The sequence below is a fragment of the Balearica regulorum genome, chromosome Z, assembly GCF_011004875.1.
Source record: "Balearica regulorum gibbericeps isolate bBalReg1 chromosome Z, bBalReg1.pri, whole genome shotgun sequence".
Taxonomy (NCBI): Eukaryota; Metazoa; Chordata; class Aves; order Gruiformes; family Gruidae; genus Balearica; species Balearica regulorum.
Window position 1 is genome coordinate 75224668 of NC_046220.1, and position 27855 is coordinate 75252522.

The 27855-nt window shown below is 44.6% G+C and overlaps 1 protein-coding gene across 9 annotated transcripts in view; it reads left to right on the forward strand.

The window, feature by feature from the left end:
• The window catches only part of PDZD2 (PDZ domain containing 2), a 208326-nt gene extending 183801 nt beyond the window's left edge, over positions 1–24525 (forward strand). For all 9 annotated transcript variants that reach the window (XM_075739930.1, XM_075739931.1, XM_075739932.1 and 6 more), the window contains 8 exons: positions 231–1021; positions 2161–2305; positions 4333–7936; positions 8611–8728; positions 13981–14082; positions 16485–16755; positions 18726–18860; positions 20289–24525. In XM_075739930.1, coding sequence (XP_075596045.1) covers positions 231–1021; positions 2161–2305; positions 4333–7936; positions 8611–8728; positions 13981–14082; positions 16485–16755; positions 18726–18860; positions 20289–20455 — 5333 coding nt within the window. In that variant the 3' untranslated portion in view covers positions 20456–24525. The remainder of the gene's footprint in view (positions 1–230; positions 1022–2160; positions 2306–4332; positions 7937–8610; positions 8729–13980; positions 14083–16484; positions 16756–18725; positions 18861–20288) is intronic.
• The last annotated feature ends 3330 nt before the right edge of the window (positions 24526–27855 follow it).

Genomic DNA, 27855 nt, shown 5'->3' on the forward strand with positions numbered 1-27855 from the left:
ATGTGCCATGACCTGATTTCAGGAATTACCCATAAATTGTAGAGCTATCTGCCATTCCTCTTGCTGTTTACTGTAGTTAGAGGGAGGAGATGAAAAACCTGCTTTTTACATTGTGAGGAGAGGTCAAGCTTCCCCTACAAACAGAGCCACATGCACTCTTCTGCAGTCAGATGTGTGGTACTAAAAATCATGTATAAATGCAACTAAAGTATAACTTATTTTTTTCCTAGCTACTAGAGAAGCAAGCGTGACAAAAGCAAATGGTCTGGCTTCTCCAACTAGTGGGAGATTGTCTGGCCTTCATAATAAGCACGTGGAGTCTGTCCGACCCGGCATCCTCAGTGACAGCCCCAAATCTGCCCGCAGCCCCTTTCATCGGCAGAGGAGGGTTGTTTTCTATGATGGTGACGTTAGTGATGAAGACGAAAATTCCCACTTGCAAAGAGGCCAGAGGGCCAAGAGCCAGGAGGATGCTGGCATTGTCATTACAACCTCGTCCGTAGAAATTGATGATGAGAGCCAGGACAGCGAGTCACCTAGATATAGTGGCACAGAGACATCTTCCCCTGTCTTCAGCAACTCCATGGAGTCTGCAGACAGCACGCTGGAGCAAATTGACTCTCCTTTCTTCCCCATCATAGCGTTTGATTACTCGAGCGTGCCTGAAGTTCGCCTCAGCAGCCTGAGTCTGAAGGAGCTCCGGGAAGCACAGCTCGAATCGAAGAGATCACCAAAACTTGAGCACAGAGCAGTCACGAGAGTGAAAAGCATGATGAGCACTGAGTGCCGAAGCCTTCAGAGACAGAGGACGGAGGAGCATGGTTCTTATAACAAGCCTGTTGCAAGGACGCTCCCTCATAGCAAGAAGTGTGAAGCACCCAACGGAGCCGGGCAGGGCCAGGGTGAAATAGTCACTCTGGTTCGCAATGAGCATGAGTCATTTGGCCTGGATTTGGAAATCCAGGCCATGCCCTTAAAGGTCGTTGTCACAGGACTGCGGCCAGGTGGAGCAGCAGAAATGGTAATTCTTTGATTTGGGCTGCCTTCTTGTAATCTGCTTTCGCTTTGTGGGGTGATTATTATTAAGCAGGTAATCTATTGAGAGTAAGTGCAAGGGAGATGTTTGTCTCTGCTGGGCAAAATGTCTTATCCCATATTGTTCTGATGCTGCTGTTAAATTAAATGTTTCTGGTTCAGAAGGGGACCCTTGGCTGATTCAAAACTAAGAAAGTCAAGAGGCAGATCTACTGAGATGGACTCATCCCCACTTGCAGTCACAGTTTTGAGGGAATACTATTATTTTGTTGGCTTTCTTTTTACCAGAGGCAAAACCAAAATAAGTAAATCCTGGTGGTGAAAACATTTATTATTTTATATGCGCATATTCCCATGTTATACAAATCTGGTACCAGGAGGCCTTGGGTGCTGGCCAGGTTTGCGAAGTGCCAGGGACGTACCAGATTGCTCTTCTGCATCTCACACATGCACATGCTAGTGTGGATACTTGCTTCGTGCTGCATGTGGAATTGCTGACCTAGATGCAAAGGTGCAGAAAGAGGATGGAGGATACCCCAGTGTACAAAGCTGGGTGTAAGAGGGGTAAGAGGGGATATGTCGTAGCAGCTTGAATTGGGCTGTGAGAGCTGGGGATTTAGGTTCTGTTCCTGCTTTTTTCTCTTATTGTGCGGTGTTTAGAAACATACTTAGGCTTTTACCTTAAGAGCTCAGTCTCCATCCAATTTAGTTATTTAGGAGAGTCCCATTGGTCCAATGGGAGGTTGTGACCAGGAATATAATTTACACATGAAATGCAAAAATGATAGACAGTGTTCCAGTCCTGAAGCAGCTAGGGCTGATCTGTCCCAATTCATTTAAATGAAGAGGGCTATGTCCTCCATCCTGATACTGATCTCTCAGAGAACCCAGCAGCAATTTTTACCTTCCTGGTTTAGATTGACCATTAATTCCTCTCCTGGCAAAAGCACAGTCTGCTCTTTATTTATGTGCTGGCAAACTGACAGCAGCGGTACCTGTGATCTGTGGTGATGTGAAATAGGGAATGTTGCTCATAAGCCATTAATTGCTTCCCTGCAGTCTTTGTCCCTGTGGCAGGGCTTCTGAGGTGTATTTATAATTTCTTTGGATCTGTCGTTGCATCAGGGATCAAAGGGCAAGATGGCTGTAGGAGATGAGATTACCACCATCAACAGTATCCCAGTCAATAAGATGACGTACGAGGAGATCTGCTTGCTTATGCAGTGTCTTCCCACATCTGTAACCCTGGAGATCCAGAAAGCAGCACCAGGTAAGAGAGTGGTTTTGCTTTCGTACCATTTGTTCTGAGTACCAGTGAAGACAATTCCCTTGGATCAGCTGGGTCTGATCTTCCGCTGCCCCAACTTCCCACATCGATTCAGAGCAAAAACAGGGGGTACACGGGGTTGGCATTGGTAAGCCAGACAAAGCACTTCACCACCAAACCGGTCTTCAGAGTCCTCCCTAGCACCACAATGCGGGGAGCAAACCTATGTGTGAAGCGTTCAAAGCTCCCACTTACGCTATGTCCCTCCTGCCAGCATTTGCAGAGGTCTGAGTCATTTCATGCAGACTTGGAGCTAACTCAGCAGCAACCCTGTCCTGACAACCCGTTTTACTGCTGTGCCTCTTCAGTAAATATGTTGACCCTTTATTGTCACATCTGTCTCTTAAATCTGAAGTTTAAGTAATGTGTTTATGAATGGACAATAAGATAATAAAAACCTCTTTTCTTTCATTCCCTTTTGTGTGTCAGAATTCTGTAACATGCAGAAGGATGAAACAGAAAACCCAAGAAAACTAGAATCTTATAAAAATGTTTATTTGCATGTCTCTTATAAAAAGTTTTCTAGTTTGAATTGAAATATTTGATACCTCCTTAGTTTCTGCTCAGGGCTGATTTATACTGCTACAGCAATATATGCATCCCCACAGACTGTACAAATTATGTGGTGTGAAAATGAGTGTTTGAAAAAGAAAAGCATACTTTTCAAATTCAGGAAGAACATAATATTTTGCTTCATTTTAGCTTATGATCTTCTTCGTGTACCTATTAATACCTGGGAGCCTAAAGTACTTCCAGATGCTTCATTTCCACTTGTTCTTTCAGGAATTCCTGGCTTGGCAGAGAGTTCTATTCTTGTTTCCCTAGATTGCTGTGGCTTTTGCAGACTAACAGCATTGGGTTAGGAGAACACTGGCACTCCTTTATCAGGCAACTCTTCTGCTTTCCCGTTCCCCTCACCCTGCCCCACTGACAAGAGAGTCTCTTCAGTGTGTGTGATCCAGTGTGCTGGAGCAGGGCAGTACTTCAAATCCTAACCCGACTGCTTCAAATTGCTCTTCTGAGATCTCTTCGGCTTTGTTGACTCCGGGAGGAACCTGCACTTGTTAACATGGGTACCTAAATTAAGTGGTGTGGATAATCCCGCAGGTTTGTGCAAGGATTAGAGAGATGTGCTGGCACGTTTGAATGAGCAGGAGAGGATGTTGACTCTTTGAATACACCCCTCCTTCTCCATCCACTTTCTGGGCCTTATCTGGTAGTAACTTGCCTCTGGAAGGCAGCTTGAATGGGGATGCGTGTCCCACGTAGTGTAGAAATGTGTGAGCAGATGCTTAGGGTAGTGCTGAAAATTGAAGAGCTGGAGAAATGGATGAACAGGAATGTGTCAGAGTGCAGCAGTGACAGGGAACTCGTGTGTTGCCCAAGAGTGGGTTAAACATGTATTGGAAGCAAGGAATGGTCTGTGCCAGAAATCCTGTAAAGCCCATATGCTTAATGTGTATATAACATCACCCATGCATGTCCCATTAAACACCTGCAGAAGTGCTGAAAGGATCAGAGTCAAGTTATTTATGCACAGCTCGTCACTCTGTTATCTGTTCACCTTTGTTTGCTATGCCAGGGCTTTGTGTACTCTCTCCTATCTATTGGAGACATCTTCGATCAAGTATTGAGAAGCAGTACGGCTCAGCCTGACTTACTGCACACTGACACTTTGATAGTTGGCTGCTTCACTGCTGAAATTTCAAACATTAGAATTAAACAGATCATGACTACTCACTTTGGAGGAGTGGATTGCTCCCTCCTGTGTGCTACTCAAATACATGGGGTTATGATTAATTTGAGTTGTTGTAAACATCACTACAGAAGAGGAGTGCAGAGCAAAAGGAAAACGTAGTCTGACTATGTGGGTGTCTGTTTTTGTAAAAAAAGCTGGTGTTTTGTGTATCACTTCCTATATCTGATAGGATTTTGCTTCTTTTTTTTTCTTTATTTTTATCATGATGCAGCTGTCAGCAGATTTACAAACCTCATCCTGTCTCCAGGCATAGACAGTCAAAATCAGGCCGATGTCAACAGCACCCTCGCAGCTGAGGAAGAACGGAGTGCTGGGAAGCAAGATGGAGCAGTGTTGCAAAATGCTAGTGGCGGCTGTGCGGTGGAGAGATCAACACTGCCACCTGATGCCACGAGCAAAGATGTGCAAAGAGGTTCCATGAAAAGCAGCCGCGCTGAGGGCAGCGCTGCCATCCCCATCACTGATATCGATGACTTGCTGAGCCAAATGGGTTCTCCTGAAAGCAGGGCTTCACGCACCCCATCACGAGCGGAAAGCCCTCTCCGAGATGAGTACACCACGATGTGCTGCTGTGGGACTGATGAAGGCTGTCCCGGATCTGAGCCACGGCCAGCCAAGGAGGAGCTGCTGGAAAAAACTGTGAATTGTGGAGCTAATGCACAAGGAGTTTTGGGGCTGTCTGTGTTGGACTCCATTAACACAGGCAAACTTTTTACTGTGAATAAAAACTCTTTAAATAACTATTCTAGGAATTTTAGCAGTTTAAATGAGGATGAGTTGCCTGCAGCAACCTCTCTGGAAGGTAAGAGAAGCGACCAGTTTCCAAAGTCTATGTATGGAGCTGCGGAAGATTCTCACTCGGACACAGAGTCTGTCTCAGAAACCTTTGACAGTGCTAATGATGTGTTGTTTGGGCCATGCACTGCTGCTAACGCCCCTGCAGTCTGTACTGTAATGGAGTCAGATGAGGAGCAAATTGAGATTTGTTGCATGAACAATGAGCCACAAAAGCCTGCACAGGAGCAGCATCTGACACCTGCAACATGCTCATCCTCTGTGTCCCTGCTGCACCCTGACAGTGGCAAAGTTTTGCAAACTGAGGGCTGTGCAATGTGTGGGTCACTGGAGACAAGCATCAACAAACTAGGCTTGGAAGATCATGGTGGTCCCACTCCATGTCCCTCACAGTGTTCAGATGTGTCCTCTGCATCCTTGTGTTCTCCTTCCTCAGTTTTCCTGCCAGAAAAAGACATCCTAAAGAATTCAGTCAATATCCCTGAAGTTTACTCTTTCTGTAACAATGGTGCCTTAAGTACAGAAGTGGATTTGGGCAACAGTAACAGACATATGCAATGCTGTGAATCCATTGAAGAGGAAGGGTCTTTGCACTGCAAAAAGATAAGCTTTTGCTCTGCTAGAAACGTTAATGGCTTGGAGAACGACTTGCTTGAGAAAGAAGGATGTCATGATGAGCAGAGATCCAAATCTGAAACCGAAACGGTGGCTGATGACTGTAATCATGCTGTTACTTACTGCTCAGTGAAGAAAGAAACCAACAGTTCGTCCAACTTGTCTAAAACAGACAGCAGTCATGTGAATGCATCGTCATCAAGAGCAGTATCACTCAGGTCTCCCTTTCCCACTAGATCTAAAGATCCAAAGGCTAATACAACTCATGACTTGGCAGGAAAAAATGAGAAAATTAACTCCGTGACTTCAGGAAGGACTTCAAATGGAAAAGTCCAAAGCTCAGGCACAAATCCCTGCAAAGGAGCTGCAGTACCGCACAGCCCATCCTCGCAGAAAAAATCCTGTCAGGAGTCTAAGGGAATGGCACAAAAGAGTATAATGGACACCCTTTTAAATAACCAGAAGGCCAAGACAGGACCAAAGCTAAAAGGGTTCACAATCAAAAGCAAAGCAAAGGCAAATTTGGATTCTTCTGGCATTACTCCTACCAAAGTCAGTGGGGCAGATCAGAAAAGGATTTCTGTTTCTCCACAGCTGTCCCCTAAACTCCTAGGGAAGAAAACACCGTTGTCCCGTAATTCACCTACAAACCCAGATCCTGGAAAAAGCATTTCAGCAGCCTCAGGGACTCTGAAGTCAGAGCTAGAAAATAAACCATCGCTGGTCATTTCTGAAGATTCACTTCTGCCTCTCCTGAATGGCACCAATAGCCCAACAGCGAGCAGTGAAATGAAGTGTGGCTTTGGGGACCTCACAGACCTCCAGCAGGCATGGGGAAAGCCAAAAGAAAAGCAAGTTTCCATGCAGCCTGCAGTGTGTCAGGGTAAGGGTGTTAAGGTGGATGATTTCAGAGCGAGAGATGGTCAGTCCAAAGTCACTTCACCTCCTCAGGGGATACCAAAAGTTGAATATGTGAAAGGGAGGACTGAGAACCCTGGAACAGGCCTGAACACGATCAAGGGCATCTATAGTGCAGATGACCTTAGGCAATTAGATCTGCAAAATGTAGGACCGTCTGCTGGAGGCTCTTCTTCATTGAGGTCCCCCTCGGTCCAGCAGGAGCACCTGGAAGGGCAGGAGATCCAGCGCACTTTCATTGAGGTGAAGCTTTCCTCATCATCATCCTCTTCCTCCTCTTCCTCCACCTCTTCCTCACCAGCATCGTTTTTGCAGCTGCCATTGCTGGAGAAAACAGAAGAGGCAAATGCAGAAGTGCCTCGGCTGACTGAGGAGATGGGGACCATGCAGTATTTCTCAAAAGCAGATACCACCAGAGACAGAAATCTCTATGGCTTACCAAAACCTGTGACGAGGACTTACTCAATGCCAACCCAGTTATCAGGTCACTTGAGGGAGGAAAGCCACGTTGCAGAGGTTCATCCTGTGCAAGGACCCAAGGGCCACGCTGCAGAGGAGAAGTACTCCCAGGCAGCAATGGGGATGTTAAAGATGGTCCATCTCAACCTGCCAAATGGCCAGAGCGGGAAGGAACAGACATACGCCTCCAAAAGCACCCAGAGGATCCATGACACACCCCCCTTAGTCAGTGACACTAGCTGCCCTGCCACTGATAAGCTGAGGAGCTTCAGGAGGAATTACTACTACTACGAGCTGAACTGGCCACATGAACCTACCTCATCCTTCTCCGTCAAACAAAGGATCAAATCCTTTGAAAACCTGGCAAATTTTGACCGGCCCCTTGTGAAGGCCATCGATATACACTCAGCCACGAGATCCCCCCTCGCCAGGAGGTCGTGTGGTGGGATGGCCACTGCAGCCAGCCTCGCTGAGACGCCACGGACCTTGCGGCGCAGCTTGAGCTCCTACGGCGGCAGCCCGAGCCCAGCCAACGCCATGGCCAAGTCTCCTGCCAGTGCAGAGCCCCCGCATGTGGCAGAGGGCAGCAAGGGGGAAGGAAAGCCCCAGAGAAGCGAAGAGGGCGGCACTGGGGCCAGCCCAGCTGCCTGTCCCCCGTCAGCCTCACAGGCACGCCGCAGCCGGGGTCTGGGGCGGCCGCCGCTGTCGCGCTCCAGGCTGCGGGAGCTGAGGGCCCTCAGCATGCCCGACCTGGACAAGCTGTGTGGAGATGGCTTCTCAGGGCCACCGCAACCTGCCTGCTTCAAGACGGAGCTGGAAATCACACCCCACAGAGCTCTCTGCGTGCCCACCCGGAGTGATGCAGCTCTGCCGGCCCGCTGTAGCCCCGCTGAGGTGGGTGCAATGGGGATGGGTGCCGGCAGCCCTCGGGACAGCAGCTCGGGGACACCGGGGTCTGCCTCAGATGATGACGCACCCCGTGGCAGCTCTTTGGATGGGGAGTGCTCAGAAAACAGCTGGTCCATCAGGTTGGTGTTGGCTTTGCTACCGCTGTTTCATTTTCATTCCCACAAGCCTCTCCCAGGGTGAAGCTTCCCCATTGCCCCAGGTTTGCCCCAAAGAGCATTTCAGCTTTGGCCCCAGCCCACATTCCCCTCATGATTCGGGGTGCCATTCTTCATGCTCTTCTGCTGTCTGATGGTGGCTGCACTTCAGTACAGGGCGAAACACTTTATCCTGGCAGGGCCGGGCTCCTTGTCTGTGTCCCCTTTAGCTGTTTTTGGTCAGTTTTTGGCCATGTTATAGTGCAGCAGTTGCTGCCTGCTGCCCGCCTGGCGGGGAGGCTGCGCAGCGCTGGCAGCCAGCACAGCCTGCATTGACAAACGAGCTTGTTGTCCTGCCAGAAGTAGTCCTCCGATGTAGCTGTCTTCTTGTTTTTGTTAATGTCTGGTGCTAAAACCATTGGGAAAGGAGAAGGGGAACAGAATGGGGACTGATTTTCAGCACTATTCTTAAGTTGTCTTCTCTGCCCCTTCCCATTCTCCCAGCACACACCATTTCTTAACCGTTTTCAAGATTTCTCCTTGTTAATGAGCTGCCCCTTCATAGTTTTCCCTAATGCTACCTACACTGTATACCCGAAACGTTATTTCTACAGTCTAGAAATTTAAAGCTGTCTTTTATATTTTTCTGCTCATTTTAGCTTGGATCAGCTGCTTGTCTCAAGCCTAGACCAGCAAAAACTGCAATCTGTTTTCTCAGCAGTAGTACCAAAATGTGATGTTGCTGCTATGCTTCAGGAAGTCAAAGCACAAGTAAAGGTAAAAACCAGAAGATAAAACTAGATTATTGCTGGTATTTTTAAGGGTTTTCTTAATGGCAGATAAAATCTCTTCCAAACAATTTCAGAGCTCCTCCAGTAGTCCTGTGGTAGGTTACAGTTGATGATAGCTTTACTAATGCTGTGTTTCGAACACCTGCTGTAAACCCGTAATAAATCTCAATGGCTTTGCATAAGAAAGGGTATTGTTTGTCTAGTGCAAAAGCAGCTTTGGGCCACAATAAATAGACCTATTTTAAGTGGAAAAGTATGCCTCCATTTGAGTCATTATTATAGCTGAGAAAGTCCTGCGTTTGCCGATAATTGTACATCAGAATTTAACTTATCACCAACCATCTGGGTCAGACTCACTTTCCCCACCGTGCAGGGGAAGCTCTGCTCCTCTCTGTGCCTGGAAGCACCCATCTTTTGCTAGAAGCTGCAGTCACAGAAATTGAATTTATTTTGTTTAATGCTGAACTGATGGCTTGCAACACCAGAAAGCAGCTGCTGGAGGGTCTGTAAGAGACTGCTGTGCTCTTTTTGCTCTTTTCTGTGGAAACTGGTTATTGCATTATGATAATCTACTTCATTATCTAGGTGTTTAAAGAAGGCCTCCAAAGTGAAATAATTGCCAGAACATTACTTCCCCTTTTGCAGTGTTTGTATTTGTGTTTTTGGGATACATCCACATCCTTTTTAAATCAGAACAGAAGTTGATAAAATAATGACAGCACTGGAGGGGAAACTGCCATCTGGTCTGCATAACTGCTGGCTGAGATGCATTTAGAGCGTTCCTCAGTCTTATTCACAAAGGTTGCTATTTCAAATGTAGAATAGGCTGGAGGGAACAAGACCTCCCCAAAATACCCAGCTTTACCTCCTTCCAGGGACAGTGTAGCTAAAGCTTGCAAGTCCCAAGAGCTTGGTGAGCTAAGAGGGTTTCGTAGGTTTACTGATAAAATTAGTATTGGATTGTACGTCTGGCTGAAGGTAATTAAGTGTTCTTTAAAGTATTTTGCATGGGATCTTGTAGAGATTATTTGTTTATGCCACTTTCCAAAGTCTGAGAACTCAAATATTTAGAAATCTGAATGCTTTTTGGAATGCACGCCTTGTCTGCATAGTTTCTATCCATATTTAAGCCTTGTATGGCACGTATGCTGGAAAATTTTATGCTAGTCAAATGCTGGATTTAAATGTACAATAGGACAGTTCTTCATAGTTATGCAATTGCTGAAAAATGAGATGAACTGCTTGATTTGGACTGAGAGCTTCCCCGGGAAGAGTTTGTCATTATCTTTTGTTCTGAACAGTGCTGAATTTACTGCTAGTATTTAGTAAGTGCTACTAAAATTAAAAAAATACATACAGGCATTTTATTGTTTAAATCTCTATGACCGATGATCTTTGGCTAACAGGCTAAACACAGGTGATCACTGGAGTCCACTGTGAGGCCAAGTAAAACAATAACCATTCATAGCCAGGTCTTTGTGCCCCATAGCACATGTGCTGGCTGAAGACAGCATTGAGAGCTGGGGAGGGAGGAATTGCAATGGAAAGCCAGGATTCAGACACTGTTTCTGACTGACCCAGGACATGTGGTCCTCACACAACCTTCTAACATCTGAGCCTTTGATATTTTTATTTCTTTTCTTCCCCATTGTAAGCAAATTAAGTTGTGGTAGCAAGGGTTGGAAAGAACCTGACCTCTTAAACAAGAAGGGTTGCTTTAGTACTTAATGGTCAAAGGTATGAGTAAGGCTGGACACTCTTCAGGAAGGAAATCTGAAAGGTGCAGGAGCTGGCCATCCCGAGGTGCCAGCAGAGAAGACCAGCCTGATTGAACAGAGAGCTTTGGCTGGAACTCAGTTAAAAAAAAAAAAAAAGAGATTCCATGACCTTTGGAAGAAGGGCAGGCCACTCAGGAGGACTACAAGGATGTAGTAAGGTTATGTGGGGAGAAAATTAGAAGGGCCAAAGCCCAACTGGAACTTAATCAGTCTACTGCCATAAAAGACAATAAAAATGTTTCTATAAATACATTAGCAACAAAAGGAGGGCTAAGGAGAATCTCCAGCCTTTATTGGATGCAGAAGGAAACAGTGACAAAGGATGAGGATAAGGCTGTGGTACTTCATGCCTCCTTTGCCTCTGTCCTTAGCAGCCAGATCAGTTGTTCTTGGGGTGCTCAGCCCCCTGAGCTGGAAGACAGGGATGAGGAGCAGAATGAAGCCCCCATAATCCAAGGGAGAATGGTTGGTGACCTGCTACTCTGCTTAGACACACACAAGGTTATGAGGCCAAACAAGATCCACCAAGGGCACTGAGGGAGCTGGTGGAAGTGCTCACCAAGCCACTTTCCACCATTTATCAGCAGTCCTGTCTAACCAGGGAGGTCCCAGTTGACTGGAGGTTAGAAAACGTGACACTCATCCACAAGAAGGGCTGGAAGGAAGATCCAGAGGACTACAGGTCTGTCAGTCTGACCTCAGTGCTGAGGAAGGTTCTGGAGCAGATCATCTTGAGTGCCATCACACAGCACGTACAGGACAACCAGGGCATCAGGCCCAGTGGGCATGGGTTCAGGAAAGGCCAGTCCTGCCGGATTAACCCAATCTCCTTCTATAACAGGGTGACCTGCTTGGTGGATGAGGGAAAAGCTGTGGATGTTGTCCACCTGGACTTCAGTAAAGCCTTTGACACCGTTTCCCACAGCATTCTCCTGGAGAAACTGGCTGCTCATGGCTTGGACTGGTGTACACTTCACTGGGTAAAAAACTGGCTGGATGGCCAGGCCCGAAGTGTTGTGGTGAAGGGAGTTACATCCAGTTGGCAGCCAGTCACAGGTGGTGTTCCCCGGGCTCAGTACTGGGGCCAGTTCTCTTTAATATCTTTATCAATGATGTGGACAAGGGGATTGAGTGCATCTTCAGTAAGTTTGCAGGAGACACCAATTTGGGTGGGAGCGTTGATCTGCTTGAAAGCGGGAATGCTCTACAGAGGGATCTGGACAGGCTGGATCAATGTATGAGGTTCAACAAGGCTCAGTGCTGGGTCCTGCACTTGGGTCACACCACCACCATGCAAGGTTACAGGCTTGGGGAGGAGTGGCTGGAGAGCTGCCTGGCAGAAAAAGACCTGGGGGTGCTGGTTGACAGCTGGCTGAAGATGAGCCAGCAGGGTGCCCAGGTGGCCAAGAAGGCCAACAGCATCCTGGCTTGTATCAGAAATAGTGCAGCCAGCAGGACCAGGAAAGTGATCGTCCCCCTGTACTCAGCACTGGTGAGGCCACACCTCGAGTTCTGTGTTCAGTGTTGGGCCCCTCACTACAAGATAGACGTTGAGGTGCTGGAGTGTGTCCAGAGAAGGGCAGTGAAGTGGTGAAGGGACTGGAGCACAAGTCTGATGAGGAGCAGCTGAGGGAACTGGGGTTGTTTAGCCTGAAGAAAAGGAGGCTGAGGGGAGACCTTATCGCTCTCTGCATCTACCTGAAAGGAGGTTGTAGCCAACTGGGGGTTGGTCTCCCAAGTAACAAGCGACAGGACAAGAGGAAATGACCTCAAGTTGTGCCGGTTGAGGTTTAGATTGGATGTTAGGAAAAATTTCATCACCAAAAGGGTTGTCAAGCATTGGAACAGGCTCCCCAGGGAAGTGATGGAGTCACCATCCCTGAAGGTATTTAAAAGACATGTAGATGTGGTGCTTAGGGACATGGTGGACTTGTCAGTGCTGGATTAATGGTTGGATTTGATGATCTTAAGGGTGTTTTCCAACCTAAACAATTCTATGATTCTATGTTACCGTCACTGCAGTGTTAGGTGAGCTAGCCTACGTACTTAACGGATTCTATTATTTCTAGTCTAACATAAAGCTGTTCTCACTAGACTACAGGTGAGAAGGGTCTTAACATCTACAAAAGACTGTGGATTAAGATGTTCAGCCCTGACTGCTCCTCTCTCCTTGAGTGCTGATGGATCAGTGATGTGGAACAGGGTGGCATCAGTTTCTGACATTGGCTCTGTGCATTGCAGGGATGCCTGTAATGCAGAGAATCGTCTGGGGCAAAAAAAGCACAGTGAGATCAAGAGTTTGACTGTCATTTTACCAAAAATCTATAATAATCTGTGGTTCCTTGTGCTTTTTGAAACAAAATTAAAATGGAGTTGAAACGTTGAGTTTAGTGAACTAAATATGTCATTTAATGCTAAATAGATTAAGAGGTTGGTTTCTAAAGATGTGACATTAATTTTAGTGTTGGCAGTTTCTGGAAATTACTGATGTTGGATGGGATCCTGGGGAAAAGCTGAGACACCTGCTTTCTACTCCCCACTTCTGATTCTCTGCCCCATAGATGGTTACTATCCCCTTGCTCCACCAGATGCCTGCTTGTAGCCCCCCCTTACACCACATAATGTGGTCTCTGTAACAGCATCTGGTTGTCCTAATAACCGTTCAGAAGACAGCACCAGATTTGTTGGATGGGACTGCTTCTCTCTCATGGCAAATTCTGTATTTTGGCAGCAGGCCATCACTTCGAAGAATTCAGCTCTATGCCTTTGTTCTGGTCTGGAGCTAAGTTCCACCCTGCTGCAGACCTGTGCCAGTCCGTTTCCTGTGCTGGATGCTCCCATATCCACATTAGCACAGCTTAGTCCCCTTTGGATTACAAACACGCTCTTTACTTTCATCTCCCAAGTGAAACAGTTCTTTCTGCTATCCCATCTAACCTTCCCAAGCTTCAATTTGCAGTCACTGCCCCTTGCAAGATAGTCCAGCACTGCTGACAAGAGATTCATGCAGCTGCCCTCCATTACATCCTGGTAACTGCCTTTCAGGAGGAAGGAGAAATGAGACAACAAAAGTGTTAGAAATTCCCTGCAAAGTATAGTGCTTGATCCAGAAAGGTGTATGGGAACTATTAAGTTTTGACTGCAAAATGTTGAGCAGTGCAAAGTTGATTACAGCCTGAGAAAATAAGGCTACCTAAGGTTTGATACCTTGACTTTGCTTTCTAGCCTTGAACAGACTGAAGAAACCTTCACTGTCACCTGAGTTCTACTGTATAGCTGCTACTCATCTGTAGCATGAACAGAAATGCATTTAATGTCTCATTTTCAATTCCTTGAGTTGCTTTTTTTCACCTGCCATAATCTAAGGGTACTGGGAATTTGTCATTTGTGTGGGAACTTGGTCTTGATCTTTGGTTTTTCTTCTCCTTCCCCTTCCTCTCCACCTCTATTTTTCTGCTAGAGCAAAGAAGACGCATACTTTGTAGTCTTGCACAAAGAAGAAGGAGCTGGCCTGGGATTTAGTGTTGCTGGAGGAATAGATCTGGAACAGAAATCAGTCACAGTAAGTGATGGCTGCAAGTAATTTTTTTTGCAAAGCTCACTTTAAAGCAGGCTGGTGATTACATCAAGTGCTCATTTATCAAGAATCACTGCAAGTCATTCACAGTCATAAAACAGTGACTCTAAGAGGTGGCTGTGTACTATCTGCTACTTAAACCACAGAGTGACTGGGAAGCATTTTTATTATGGGTAATGGATGCCAGTTATGTTTCAGTCTTTAAAAGCCTGTTACTGGATGGGATTGGCTAAATCTAAATCCTATGCATGTAAATAAAATTCTGCATGCAATTGCAGTGCATGCAGCCTTTTAGGGGAGACTTTCATTCCCAGCCCTTGAATGTAAACTGTGCAGCAAAGTTTTTGAAGGATTTTGCAAAACCTGAGAATGACTGTTTCAGACCTCAGCAAACATTCTCAATTTCACGTCACAAATTTCTTTTGGTGTTAAGACCTGTGGGTGCTAATTGAGGGTTATTGTCTTGTTTTGTTTTGTTTTAAAGTCTTACACAGCATTATGAACCAAAGATCTTGTGTGCCATTAAGTGATATTGGTGTGTAAAAAGTGATACCAAGCAATTTATATCCTGTTCAGGAACAGATCAGAGAGACAGAAAACTCCAAGACAACCAGTGTCCTGTGTGACAATTTCTTTAGACAAGATATGCATTTAAATTCTGCCCTGAAAGAGAGAGAGAGATCCTTTAAGTGCTGAGATGAAGAAGGATTATGTCCTCACTCTTTGGGGCCTACAGCAGCCCTTGCAGGAAACTTCTGGTTTTTGCTTTTAGACGAGACCAGTATAAGTAAATGTATTTTACATTAAACAGTCATTGAGTTAGAACACGGTCACATCTAGGGAATGGGCTGTACTTCTCTCACTACAAAGGTTGTGTTCCCTGTCTCTGGCCCAAACACTTGGCAGTGTCAGCTGTGAGCAAGGGGAAGGCTCAACAGTATGTCTCACCGTAGAGAGCTCCTCACCTAGAGACTGGGACACTACCTAAAAATGTGATCTTGAGCTGCCTCAGGCTGAGTACCTGATGGAGGCTTTCTCCTGAGTGCCATTAGCCATGAGACCAAAGGTCATCAGCTCTTTCCAGATTCTCTTTGTTCAGTGTGTGTAAAGCATGCTTCTCAGGTGGGGAACATTTTAATATCCTTGACCTACTGGGATTCTGGCTCCCAGGTGGATTTAGGGTTAGCATTGGGTGCTCAGCTGCTTAGATGGGCTGTTCTGCCCACACTTGGGTGCAGAAATAGAAATGCCTAGTAAGCTTCAAGGTACTGAGGAGTTGAGCATCTGAAGGAAGGCAGCAGATATTTTGGACATGACTCCTGTATTCCACTTACCTCTTGCATTTAGGTGTCTGCATCTGTCATTGAGGCTGTTATTCCAGCTTTGAATGCCTGCTTAGAGTGGCTGGAAATTTATCTCCTTGGATCTGTAGTGTTGTGGCAGGTGCCCATCTCAACATGGCCTTGCAGTAAGAAGGAACAGTAGCCGAGAAGCTTCTGATTCCTTGCTGTTGCTTGGGCATTAGTAGGAATTCCTAGAGAAAATGCCATGCACAATTGTGTCCACAGATTTACTGCCTTGAACCTTTGCCCAGCAGACCTAGAACTGTGTGCATGGGAAACCATATTCTGGCTGCTAAAATTACAGTGCCAGATAGGCAAGTCTTCAAATACTGGGTCTTCACTCTTTTAGTCAGTTCCCTTCTGTAAATGGCATACATCTGTGTCTCAGCTGCACTTGCTGTAGTTTACTCAAAGTTTAATCCACTCTGAATATGGTATTTTTTTCTCTAGAAAAAAATGCATTTCAAGCCACCAGATCATCCCTTTGCATTTATTTGCATGATATTTGATTAGCCAAATTGAGATGGACAATTAAATACTTGTACAGCTGCAGTGAGTCAGAGCCTTTCTTAGTACAGATGCTGTGCAGCACTTAGAAGCGTGCCTTTAAAAACACCACAGAATGCATGTCCTAGTCAGTGGGCATTTGGGGAGTGGGTGTTGCACATCGCAATGTTGGTGTTTGCTGTAGCACTGATGTGGATTTAACCTGTGTGTCACTTGGACGTATGTTAATTGAAGACGTTTGAGGAGTCCCGTGAAAGCGTAAGTGTTTTGTGATACTACACTCTCTAGCTGGTTTTGGTTGTCTTTGGCTTAGAAATGGCCATGCAACAATAGCGTCTTTTCCTCTGCTTCTCCCCCCCCACCCCTAACTGCAGTTCTTGTCTAGTCACTTAGGCCTTAGTATTTGAAGGTGTTCATTGGAGCAAATGTCATGCACTGACTGCAAACTTTGGTAGGGTCTCCGCGTTCACCTTGGCCTGTAGAGCACTATGTGTGGTCATGAGGTTAAGCATCTTTAAGTTAAAATCTGTCTTGTAGGTCCACAGAGTGTTTTCAAAGGGAGTGGCATCTCAAGAAGGGACTATTCATCGAGGAGATCTTGTTGTGTCAATCAATGGCAAGTTTCTTGCAAACTCAGTCCATGGGGATGTCCTGAATGCTCTTCATCAGGCAAGACTATACAAATATGCGGTCATTGTCATCCAGAAGGAAAAAGACGGAGCAAACAATTCTTCCAGACTTGAGATATCAGCTACTGGCCGAAAATGTGTGGGGTCTGGAAAGGATGTTTCCATGGAAATAGGAACAGGTATGATCTTTGTCCAAAAACAGTTGGAAGAATTCCCTTGCAGAGCAGACTGAAGGGAAAAATGTCCATGTGTTTTAGATTAAAAGCATCTGTGCCTTATGTGATTGAAGGGAGCAAATGAAATTACCTTTAAATTTTATTTGTTCTCTTTGGAGCCTAAACGCAGTTTGTTTTGTTTTTTTAGTATCATAACTAGGCAGAAACTTAGAAGGGCATTTAGGGCCTAATCCAGTTTCTACTAAAGTTAGTGATTCCACATATTCTTCCAATCCAGGATAAACTCCGTTTGAGTAGTAACAGTAGTCAGTGCTAGAAAGCAAACAACCCAAAAAAGAAAAAGAAAACAACCTCAAAGAAAACCCCAAGCTCTGCAGTTTGTTATGAATAGGGACTGAACTTACTCTTTGTAATAGCAGATTTCATACTGTTTCTACTAAAACCATAGAAAAAATTCTTTTGATATTACAGTAAATGGAGCTAAGCCAAATCCAAGTCAGCCATCCCATAGGAAACTAGGGATAAATGGTTTAAGTGGTAATATGTCAGTGGAATAGTTAAGTTCCTGTTTGGGAACAAGACAGCATTTTGGTGTGGAGGCTGCACTTGCAGTGTTACAAACAGATCTCTCAAATTTTTTGTAGAATTAAGACAAAACGCTCTAGTACCTGTCTATGTTGCTGCTTCAGGAGCAGGAGATGTCCTGCTTCAGTCCTGCACTGCTGCAGTGTCCTTGGGAGGGAGTGGTTACAGTTTATTGCTGAGATTTGGCAATGGGGCTTCCCCTGCCTGGGCAATACTGGGCACTCAACTCAGACCACCCCAAAACCTGGATGTGCAGCTGCCACTTACCCATTTTTAACTGGTTAGCTGTAATCATTAGTTTGGGGTTTTTCTGTAGGAGTTTTTATTGCTTTATGCTTTCACTAGGTTTTAGAGTAAAGCTTTGTAATACAGCTTAAAAGAGATAGAAAGCACTCTGTAAATGAATGGATCAGCCTTTCTGGAATTGTTGTCACGAATATAATACATGTAGTTACTTCAGAATCCCTTTCTACCCTAAACTCCCTGTGTCCTGCACATTGACAAATGCAGGATATCTGCTGGGTGCAGGCACTAGGGGGCAACATTATTTCATAAGCAACAATATTGGGTTATTAAGAACATACTTCCATCCTGAAGGCAAAGCACATCTTCAGATGTTTTAGATAACATTTATAGTTTTTTGAGATAACAATAGCAGTAATTTGTGATAATGCAGACTACATAATTTTTACATTAGCACAGGGTAAAGAGGGTCCTGTTGTCCAAAATTGTAGATTGATTTCCTCCTAAGCAAAATCATATTTTAGGTCAGCTACAGCAATATTGTGTTCTAAAAATATCTGCTATGTAGGAGGCAGGATGCAACTACAGGTATTATGGTTATTTCCATTGATATGAGGAAAAAGAAACAATTGTAAAAAGAAACAATTATTCACACTAGTGAATCATTAAGAGGATGGAACATCTTTGTTCAATGTAGATTTCATTCATTACTGTTGTTTAAAAAAATGGTTCATTGAATAAGCAAGTGGGAACAAATGAAAGAAAAAGAAACACTCTCATCTCACTATTTTTGTGATTTTTCAGTTATTTTGTTGATGTTTAGAGTCTGCTAAATTTGATAAGCTTTAATTTTGCACACTCCCCCCCCCCCCAAAAAAAAAAAAAAAAGAAAAAGCCTTGGCAGGTTTTTGTTAAACATGCAAAATGAAAATGTCTCTGTGCATAAATGCATTTTGTACTGCCTCTCCTTCACAGCTGCAACGATACACATTCACTTCTGAGAAACTGGGTGACAACATGTTCTAGTTGGAGTATGAACTGAACTCTGAATTGCTTTGTCACTGCAGCAAAACGAAAACCAACCAAACACAAGTTGCAATTTACTGTTAACTGCATAACAAGATGCTATGTATATTCTGTCGTAGATCCAAACCTGGATATGAATGATGTCATCTGTGTTGAATTATTGAAAACCTCTGCTGGCTTGGGATTCAGTCTTGATGGTGGAAAAGCTTCCATTGCTGGAGACAGGCCTTTGCTTGTAAAAAGAATATTTAAAGGTACTACAAGCATTCAGTGGATATTATCCCAGTTTTCCTTTTGTGTGTTGTACAGACATTTTAATTCTTGAACTCTTTTTTTTTTTTTTTTGAAGCAAAGGTGGAGTTTGTGGCCCTCATTTATTACCACTTACTAGCCAAAGTGGTCATTAAAAAATCACCCCTGTGAATGGCTAGGGATTGCATCTGCTAGGAAACGTTTGTGAAGCAATCTGATTTAGTAAATATGATGCAGTTCCTTCCTGGGCGTGTCCATTATTCTAGACATTAAATTACACCAGCAATATCATATATAACAGCTTAAGGAGTCCATGCCTTATCCAGTTATCTTCTCTAAGAGGAGCACAGTGCAGATAATCAGTGTGGTTCCAAAGCACCATCCTGCATTATACCCAATTATTAATTTTACCATTTTTTGCCTTCTTTTGTTTGTTTTTGTTAGATACCAGTATTAGATTTCAGCAAGAATATGTGATGTTCGTATTCAAAAACTGCCACTCTTGGATGCTTTGTCAGCAGGTAGTTAATTTATATGAACCATATATGGAAAGGAAACCAATCCCAGAACTATGCTGTGATTTTGTCTTAGTCTGGGATTCAGTTTAGTGAAAAACATAGCACTTTATAAAGGAAGCTGAAACTCGCAATGAAGTTGCATGTGAGCAGCATTTTTAAAGGATTACTTTTCAGTGGTTTATTCTCTTGTCAAGGAAAAATATCAAACTGATATTTCCCTTATCAACTGCTTATCAATTTCTCTGTGTGTGTTTGTTTTCCCCTCTTTAGAAAGTGATTCTGAGGATAAAGGTCATATTTAATTTTTGAGCTCAATATTTTATCCTTAGATACAGTCCTTTTCCCCTTCCCCTTCCTTCCCTTTTTCCTTTCCTTCCCTTCCTGTGATGGCTGATGTTAATTAAATAATCAGCACAGAAAAAATGCTGTCAGCAGCAGTGAAGGGTGTGCCCCTCCCTAGGAGCTGTTTCTGTGTCTGGCACCTTTGTCCTAAGTTTGCTACCTGTGTTTGGTTTGTTCTTCTCTGTTTTCTGGGTTTTACAATCTACTGCATTATATGCTTATTACCTTGCTAAAATTCTGTTTGAGAAAATGCATCCATGCCACATACAAACAGGTTTTCTTACAGCTACAGAGATAACATACAGCATATTTCATGCATTCATACTGCTTCTTTCAAAAACATTTTTTCTAGGAAAAGGATTTATCTTGGTTAAAAAACCATTTTCTGTGAGATGCTGCATGGGGTAGATTGCTAGAACTGCGCTGAACATAAGTGACTTGTACTGAAATTGCCACTGTTGGAAAGATGTTTTATTTGCTGTTCATCTCAGAGGAAAGCAAATTTTTGTGGCTTTTTTTTTTTTTTTTTTTTTTTTTAAAACACTGACTCTTTTCCTCTTTTGCTCCTAGGTGGTGCTGCAGAGCAATCCGGAAACATAGAAACTGGAGATGAAATTCTTGCTGTTAGTGGAAAATCATTACTTGGCCTCATGCATTACGATGCCTGGAACATTATTAAATCTGTACCAGAGGGCCCTGTTCAGTTACTAATCAGAAAACACAGAACTTCAATATGATGGAAGCACTACATCTAATCACACTTGCTAAGACAAAACATTTAAAACTGGCAAGAAGCTGGTTTTGTTTCTAAAGCCACACAGAAGTGTCTTAATGCTCTACAGAAAGGTGCTAAGAGCCTTGGAGAACCACTGAGCAAGCATGTGATGAGCATCATAAAATCTCACCTAATTATTGGGGATGAAGGAAGCCAAATGTTAGAGACATTTTTGTATTACGTGGCAGTTTTAATGGACCTTCAAGACCTATCCTGGGTTTGGTTTAAAGTATTTTGACTGAGATAAATAACACTGTGCCTGTCACTGATATTTCTAGTATCAGCAGAGCATTGGGAGTATAACTTGTTGGTTGCCATCCTGTTCACAAGGATGGATATTTAGACTGTACTGTATCACTTAGCTGTAATAAGACTTCAGGACACTTACTAAGGGTCTGGTCCTTTTTTGTTGTAATAAGAGAATGTCTGGAACAATCTCACTTTATTCTTCTAAGTGCAGTTTTGCTAAAAATGCATGACAAAAGAGTAATAATTTTGCACAACTTTTATGCCTAAAACATGAGCATTTATTGCAAAGCTGAAAAATCCTCTTAAAAGTGATGAACTAACTCAGCATCCACCACAACTGAATGTGCTCTTAGGTGCAGCTTGTGTCTGAAAGCACTTGGCATTACTGCAGTAGACATCTGTGAGCAAGAAAATCATGTCCAAATAATAGGGGATTGTCCACCAAGGTGTAGACTGAGTTGTTAGTTGTGATTAAAATGGGAGCGATAAAAATTGGGGTCTGAATTTTCAAATTTAGGCTTCTAATGTTAGGCACCTTTAAAATATATATATTTTTGAAAGAGGGATAATTTCAGGTGCTGAGCACTTGCAGATCCCATAGACTTCAGCGATAGCTAATTATGTCTGAAAGCCGGGCTTTTTTTATTTGCCTGCAAGAGGCTTAAGGCTGCCCAACTTGAAACACTCAAGCTGGAAAATGGTGGTCTAAAAATGGGGATTATAACAGATTAAATCTGAACTGGCCATACTTGTGGTGGCTTTTAATCGCTCTTTTTTGTTTTCTCCTGTCCACTATTTATTTTTGCTCGTGTGAGAGTGGATGAGAATGCGTGTGGAGGATAAAAGTGCCCCTGGCTGCATCAGGCATGGGCTGATGCTGAGGGTTCTGGATGGTGAAACTGAAAATGGGAGAAACCATGGTGTTAGATACAGCAAAGCTCAAAGGGTTGCAATGCCGTGGGTGCTTACTTTGGATTTCCTCACCTCTAGTCACAGTAGAGGTATCAGTAGTGAGCCATGCTGCTGTTATTTATAGTCTGCTGTGATGGAAGGAGAGTGTATGGGTGCAAGAGATTAGACTGTGTTATTTCTCTTCCTACATCTGGGATGGTTAAACAACGTAAAAGAGATACAGGAGGAAATGGGCCAGTGTCCTTATCAGCTGAGAACAAGTTGTTTGTTCCAGAGTGCTCAGGTTGTTTGTCGCATATAGGCTGGAGATCACTTGCAGCCAACATGCCCAGGGTGAAGAGCTCTCACCTGGAGCCACTCCAAATTTGAAGCACTACATTTATCGTGAGCCAAGACACTGCGTAGCTGTTACAAAAAGATCTGGGCTTGTTGCTTGGCCCTACCCCAAGATCTTACTATAGTTGAGTTTATTTACATTTATTCAACAGTGCTTGGAGCAATTGCTTCCAGGTTAGTGGAGCACTCACTTTGGTTCATTTCTGTGACAGCTTCATTAGACTGCAAGTTATGACGTGCAGAGGAAAATTCAGTTCTGCGAGGCAACCTGAGACCAGGCAAGCAGAAAAGCTGTGCAATGTTTGCCTAAAAATGAATAGATTCTTTTTCAGTGACATATTAGCATGTGAATCCAGAGGGGAGATGCAGCTTTTGGTTACAGAAAAGGCAATACTGTATGTAGTCCTACAGCTGCTTTACCTGCAGGATTTCTGTTGAAACTAATCCAGGTTCAGTGCTGTGACATGACAGTGGAGTTGGGTCCCCTGTGACCCTGAAGATCAGTCACTGTCAGGACCGGTCCTTGTCTCCGGTCACCTCTGTGGTGGGAGAGGCTTCAGGAGGATGCAGCACTTGGGGTCGGAGGACCACACTGAGGGTGCAGGCCTGTGCTGGGATAAAAGAGGTTACCCCTGCATATTTGCTGAAAAAACAGGGAGAAGGCATTTGGCAATGACAATTAAATGGTGAGGCCTTGTTCAGGAATGACCAAAATCTGACTGTAATAGCATGTATAATAGATACATAAAATGCATGTGGAATTTAATGCAGCGTAGTGAATACATACCTGTATACGTATAATACGTACAAGTGCAGTACTGACTTTTTGCTGCTTTAATGTGGTAAGTCACAATTGTGTTTTAGGAAATGGCATTTTTTTTCAGTCCACAGTTTAAAATTTTGGAGGTTTCAATGCAGGTAGGTATATGTCTCCCTCACTCTTAAACCAGTGTGAGCTCAATGGTGAAGTCTTCATTTTGTAAATTAAACTTAATTTGAGGTGTCTTAAGATGATACGTGGTGAATATTTCCAGACGCTTATTTGCAGGTACTGCTCATTGTGAGTGATTTAGAAGGCTTTAATTTTTCAGTAATCGAATACTGTTCAGTATTTTATTTTACATGCACGTAGATATGTGTTTGCTGAGTAACAGCAAAGAGATGGGGATATTTGTGTGTATTCAGTAGTGACTATAATTTAAAAGATAGGTTTAATGTTTTAAGTCTGATAGTTACTATAGGTATACTTCTCTACTAACACGACAGCAAGAAAAAGAATATTTAACCCTGATTGTTTCTGTTCCTGAAAATACTTTTTTTTTTGGTGAAAGAACAAGAAACATCTTTACTGATGCTACCAGTGTTGATATGATTACAGTAGCATTTCCTGATGTCTCTGTTGGGGTGACATTCCCCATAAAAGCCCCAGAATTTATGCAGTATGGGTCTGCTTTATTAAAAACAGGATGGATAGACCAAACAGATGTAGTGAACCTTTGGTTATGCACTTGGCAAAGTAAATGTTATTTTTCTGAGAGCCTGGTCATACCAAAATGACAGAGGGCATTGCTTTAGTTCATGAGTATTCAGTAGGTTCACAAGCATTTTTGGCCTTGCTATTTGCGTATCGGTCCCCACAGTGATTCGTTGTCATGGTGGAGGGTTGGCCCAACTCTAGCAGAGCGGTAACTCTCCAGAGACTTCCAGCTGCATTTTGGAAGACCAAAAAATCAGGATGAAATTACAGACTTGGTCCACAACTCTTCACCAGGGACCTGAAGGCATTGCAGTTAAGGTGAATTTGCTCTCAGATGGAGAAGGTCTGGTGGAGGGCTTTGCCGCTTCTAGGCCTGGGGCAGCTCAGGGTGCGCGTTGGGTATGAGAGCAGGCTCTGGTGCGATACTGCCATTGCATATTCTGCAGCCTTTTGTACCTGGAAGCTCTTTCCAGCTTCTGTGGGAACTGCATCCGTATTGAAAACTGTGAGATTAGGCCTAAATTAGGGAGACAACATCATCTGATAATATTCTTGCTAAAAAAAAAAAAAAAAAAATACAAGGGCAGGTAAGTATTAAGAAACTGTTGAGTGATTTATATTTTCTAATGACCCTCACTTAAAATTAACCCTAGCTAATGTTCTGCAGTGGTTCTAGTCAAAATCTGAAGGAACTGTTCCCAGATGGGAATGTTTACCCGCTTCTACGTTTAGGTTACGTAAATGTACAAGTGGAAATATTAATGAGGAGTAGACTAGATCATGTCAGAAATTGGGATCCCACTTTAGGTAGATTTTCTGTGTTAGGCTGATACACTTATTGTATCATACTGTATATTTACACTTTTATTTATATAAATAAAACTTCTTTTAATGGGAACTGTTTGAAATGCCTTGTATATTATAAAAAGTGAGTGCAATACCATGAAATAGATTGTACATTTTTCAATTTGCTGTCTCTGTTATGTAAATCTGTATTCGCCATAAACTGTTTTGTTTGGGGTTTTTAGTGATTTTGAAAATAAATGGTATTGTTAGTACTCTTCTAAGTATTTTTTTCTGTTATGCTGCAGTCTGTCTGGTCTGCAATTGGAACTGGCATCACAGGGACAAGGTTGTTCTGGAGAGCACAGTCAAGGACTAAGTGTTAATCCTGTCCAGATGCGCGTCTAAGCTAGAAATAAAATACCACCCTCTAAGAACTGTCATTCAGACTGAAGAGGATTAAAGCACTGAAGAATTATTAGAAGGTGTTTTATAGGACCTACTTTGGTGGCTTGGAAGTTATGCTTTATTTTTTTTCCTGCCCTTTTGCAAGGAAAATGCAGATGGCAAAGGTGAAATGTAGTTTTCATTAAGAGCAGCAGTCTCTGGAGCACACTGCCCATAAACTGTACCTCCTGCCCAACCCCTAGGCTACAAGAGAAAAGGTTGATATGTGTAGGTGTGGTGGGTTGACCCTGTCTGGAGACCAGGCACCCACCAAAGCCGCTCTATCACTGCCCTCCTCAGCTGGACAGGGGAGAGAAAATATGATGAAAGGCTCCTGGGTCGAGATAAGAGCAGGGAGATCACTGAGCAATCACTGTCCCAGGCAAAACGGACTCAACTTGGGACAATTAATTTAATTCACAACCAGTCAAATCAGAGTAATGAGAGATAAAACTAAATCTTAAAACACCTCCCCCCCACCCCTCCCTTCTTCCCAGGCTCAACTTCACTCCCGATTTCTCTCCCTCCTCCCCCACAGCAGCACAGGGGGACAGGGAATGGGGGTTGTGGTCAGTTCATCACACGTTGTCTCTGCCGCTCCTTCCTCCTCAGGGGGGAGGACTCCTCACACTCTGCCCCTGCTCCAGTGTGGGTCCCTCCCACAGGAGACAGTCCTCCATGGACTGTTCCAATGTGAGTCCTTCCCATGGGCTGCAGTTCTTCACCAACTGCTCCAGCATGTGTCCTCCATGGGGTCACAAGTCCTGCCAGCAAACCTGCTCCAGCCTGGGCTCCTCTCTGCATGGGGCCACAGGTCCTGCCAGGAGCCTGCTTCAGTGCAGGGTTCCCACGGGGTCACAGCCTCCTTCGGGCATCCATCTGCACTGGCTGCAGGTGGAATCTCTGCTCCACCATGGACCTCCATGGGCTGCAGACGGACAGCCTGCCTCACCATGGTTTTCTCCATGGGCTGCAGGGGAATCTCTGCTCCAGTGCCTGGAGCACCTCCTGCTCTTTCTTCTTCATTGACCTGGGGTTCTGCAGAGTTGCTCCTCTCACATCTTCTCACTCCTCCCTCTGGCTGCAAAATGCTGCTGGGTTTTTTGTGGTTTTTGTTTTTCCCCTTCTTAACTCTGTTGTCCCAGAGGCGCTACCACTGTCACTGATGGGCTCGGCCTTGGCCAGCGGTGGGTCCGTCTTGGAGCCGGCTGGCATTGGCTCTGTCAGACATAGGGGAAGCTTCTAGCAGCTTCTCACAGAAGCCACCCCTGTAGCCTCCCTGCTAACCAAAACCTGGCCATGCAAACCCAATACAGTAGGGAATACATATATACAACTAGTTCTAGACTGGTATTTTGTTGTTTTCCACCTACCGTGGGGACAAACTCCCCTCCAAAACCCCAGTGAGTCAGCGGTGTGGGCCAAGCTTGAGATAACTTCTCTGTGGATGGAGTGGAGCTGCAGTGGCGCTTGTAGTAGGAGGTGGAGGCCTTAACCTCCAAACCAGGAAACTTTTCATCAAGTGGTCCACCATGCTACAGCCACAGCCGGCTTCATTGTCATTGCCCAGCAGCTCGAACCAAGCCTGCTTCCCACAAAGATGCATCAGCCCAGAAAGCATGGTCCAGATACCCTCCTCCCAGCTGCTCTGACCTGGGGAATGCCAGAGGGGCCCAAAATCCCACACTTCCTTTCAACGCACAGACACGTCAGTGAGTTGCTGCAGTGTAAGCTGAGCTGGAAGAAATAGCTTGTGAGCTAAGCATTTAGATCCACATTGCAAGCCCTTGTGCATTGCTCATATTTGGGTGCTGGGTTGGGTGCTCACAGCAGCAGCGCGGCTGGAAATTCCCACCCAGCTCACACCACGGCGCGGTCCTGCCTTCTGCTTGAGGCACGCTTGGTGCTCACCTGTGTCGCTCCTGCCATGCCTTGCAAACCTCACCGTTTCCTCCAGTGCTCAGTGCTGCCCAAAAGGGATGGGCAGGCTTTTCTGTGAGATGATGAAGGCGTTTGCTTTCCTGCGCCGGTAGCACGGAAGACATTTCCCTCATCACCGGACTTATGCTCCAAAAGCTGCTGTGTTTGCTTTCGGTTTCCTTCTCTGAGTGCTGCACCATGAGGGTGCAAGTGAGCAAGAGTCATGTGAGGAGGAAAAAGCCCCAGCGCTTCTGCTGAATCACCCTGCAGGACAGGCCGGCACGTTGGGCTCCTGGCCTGCCTTGTGGTTGGCGTGGCCTTTTCCTGGGCTGGAGGGGAAATGGAGGAGCTTTGTGGCACCTCAGTCCCCTGTCTGCATTGGGACTCCTTTTCCCCATGTCCCTCTACCTTGCAAACAGCCATGACGAGGGATGCTGCAGAGCCTGTGTTGTTGCACAGATGACATTGCGCAAGGCATAAAACCAGTAGTTTGGGAAGGGGATGAGTGGGGATGTGTGGGGTGGCACATGCAGCCATCTCAAGCTTGCTCCTGCACACCTGTCCCCAGCTGGGGCCTGGCTTCTCCCCCAGGGCTGTATGGGGAAAAGCAAAAGGACAATTTTACACATGAAGACCTCCTCTGCTTTCTTCTTTCTCCTGCTATCCTCTGTTCTGGGCCAGCCCAGCTCCTCTCCCATCTTTCAGTGACTCCCCTGTATCCATCCTGCGTCTGTCCTTCTCCCTCTTTCTCCCAACACATGGCATGAGCTGGAGTCAACAGGGCTCAAGCTTCAGAGCAGCCTGGCTCTTACCAGAATGTCTTTAATTAAAATCTAAATCGCCCCAGACAGTGACTAAGTAAAGAGGAATATAAAAGAGAGAAGACACAATGGATTTAATCTATAAATGGATTAGTAGATGCGACTTCATTTATCCATTAAGACATATGAAGTGGTAGAAAATTACATTTAAGTTTTACCTAATTCAATTGTGTTTCAGGGACTGAGCTTTTTCTGAAGGCCTTGAGGCATGGGCAAATGGGTAACTTGGCACAAAAGGTATGCGAAGTTTGCATTTTTGGGCATGGCTTTTTTCACTCCTGTATCACTAACATACAGAGCTGAGATATAGATGAGACAGAGACACCTACTTTGTTGTTTGCAATCAGATTTATCATTCTACATGAAAAGTTCTTGTTTATTTCTCATTTTCTATGTCTTTGCTGCTCTCGTGTTCCC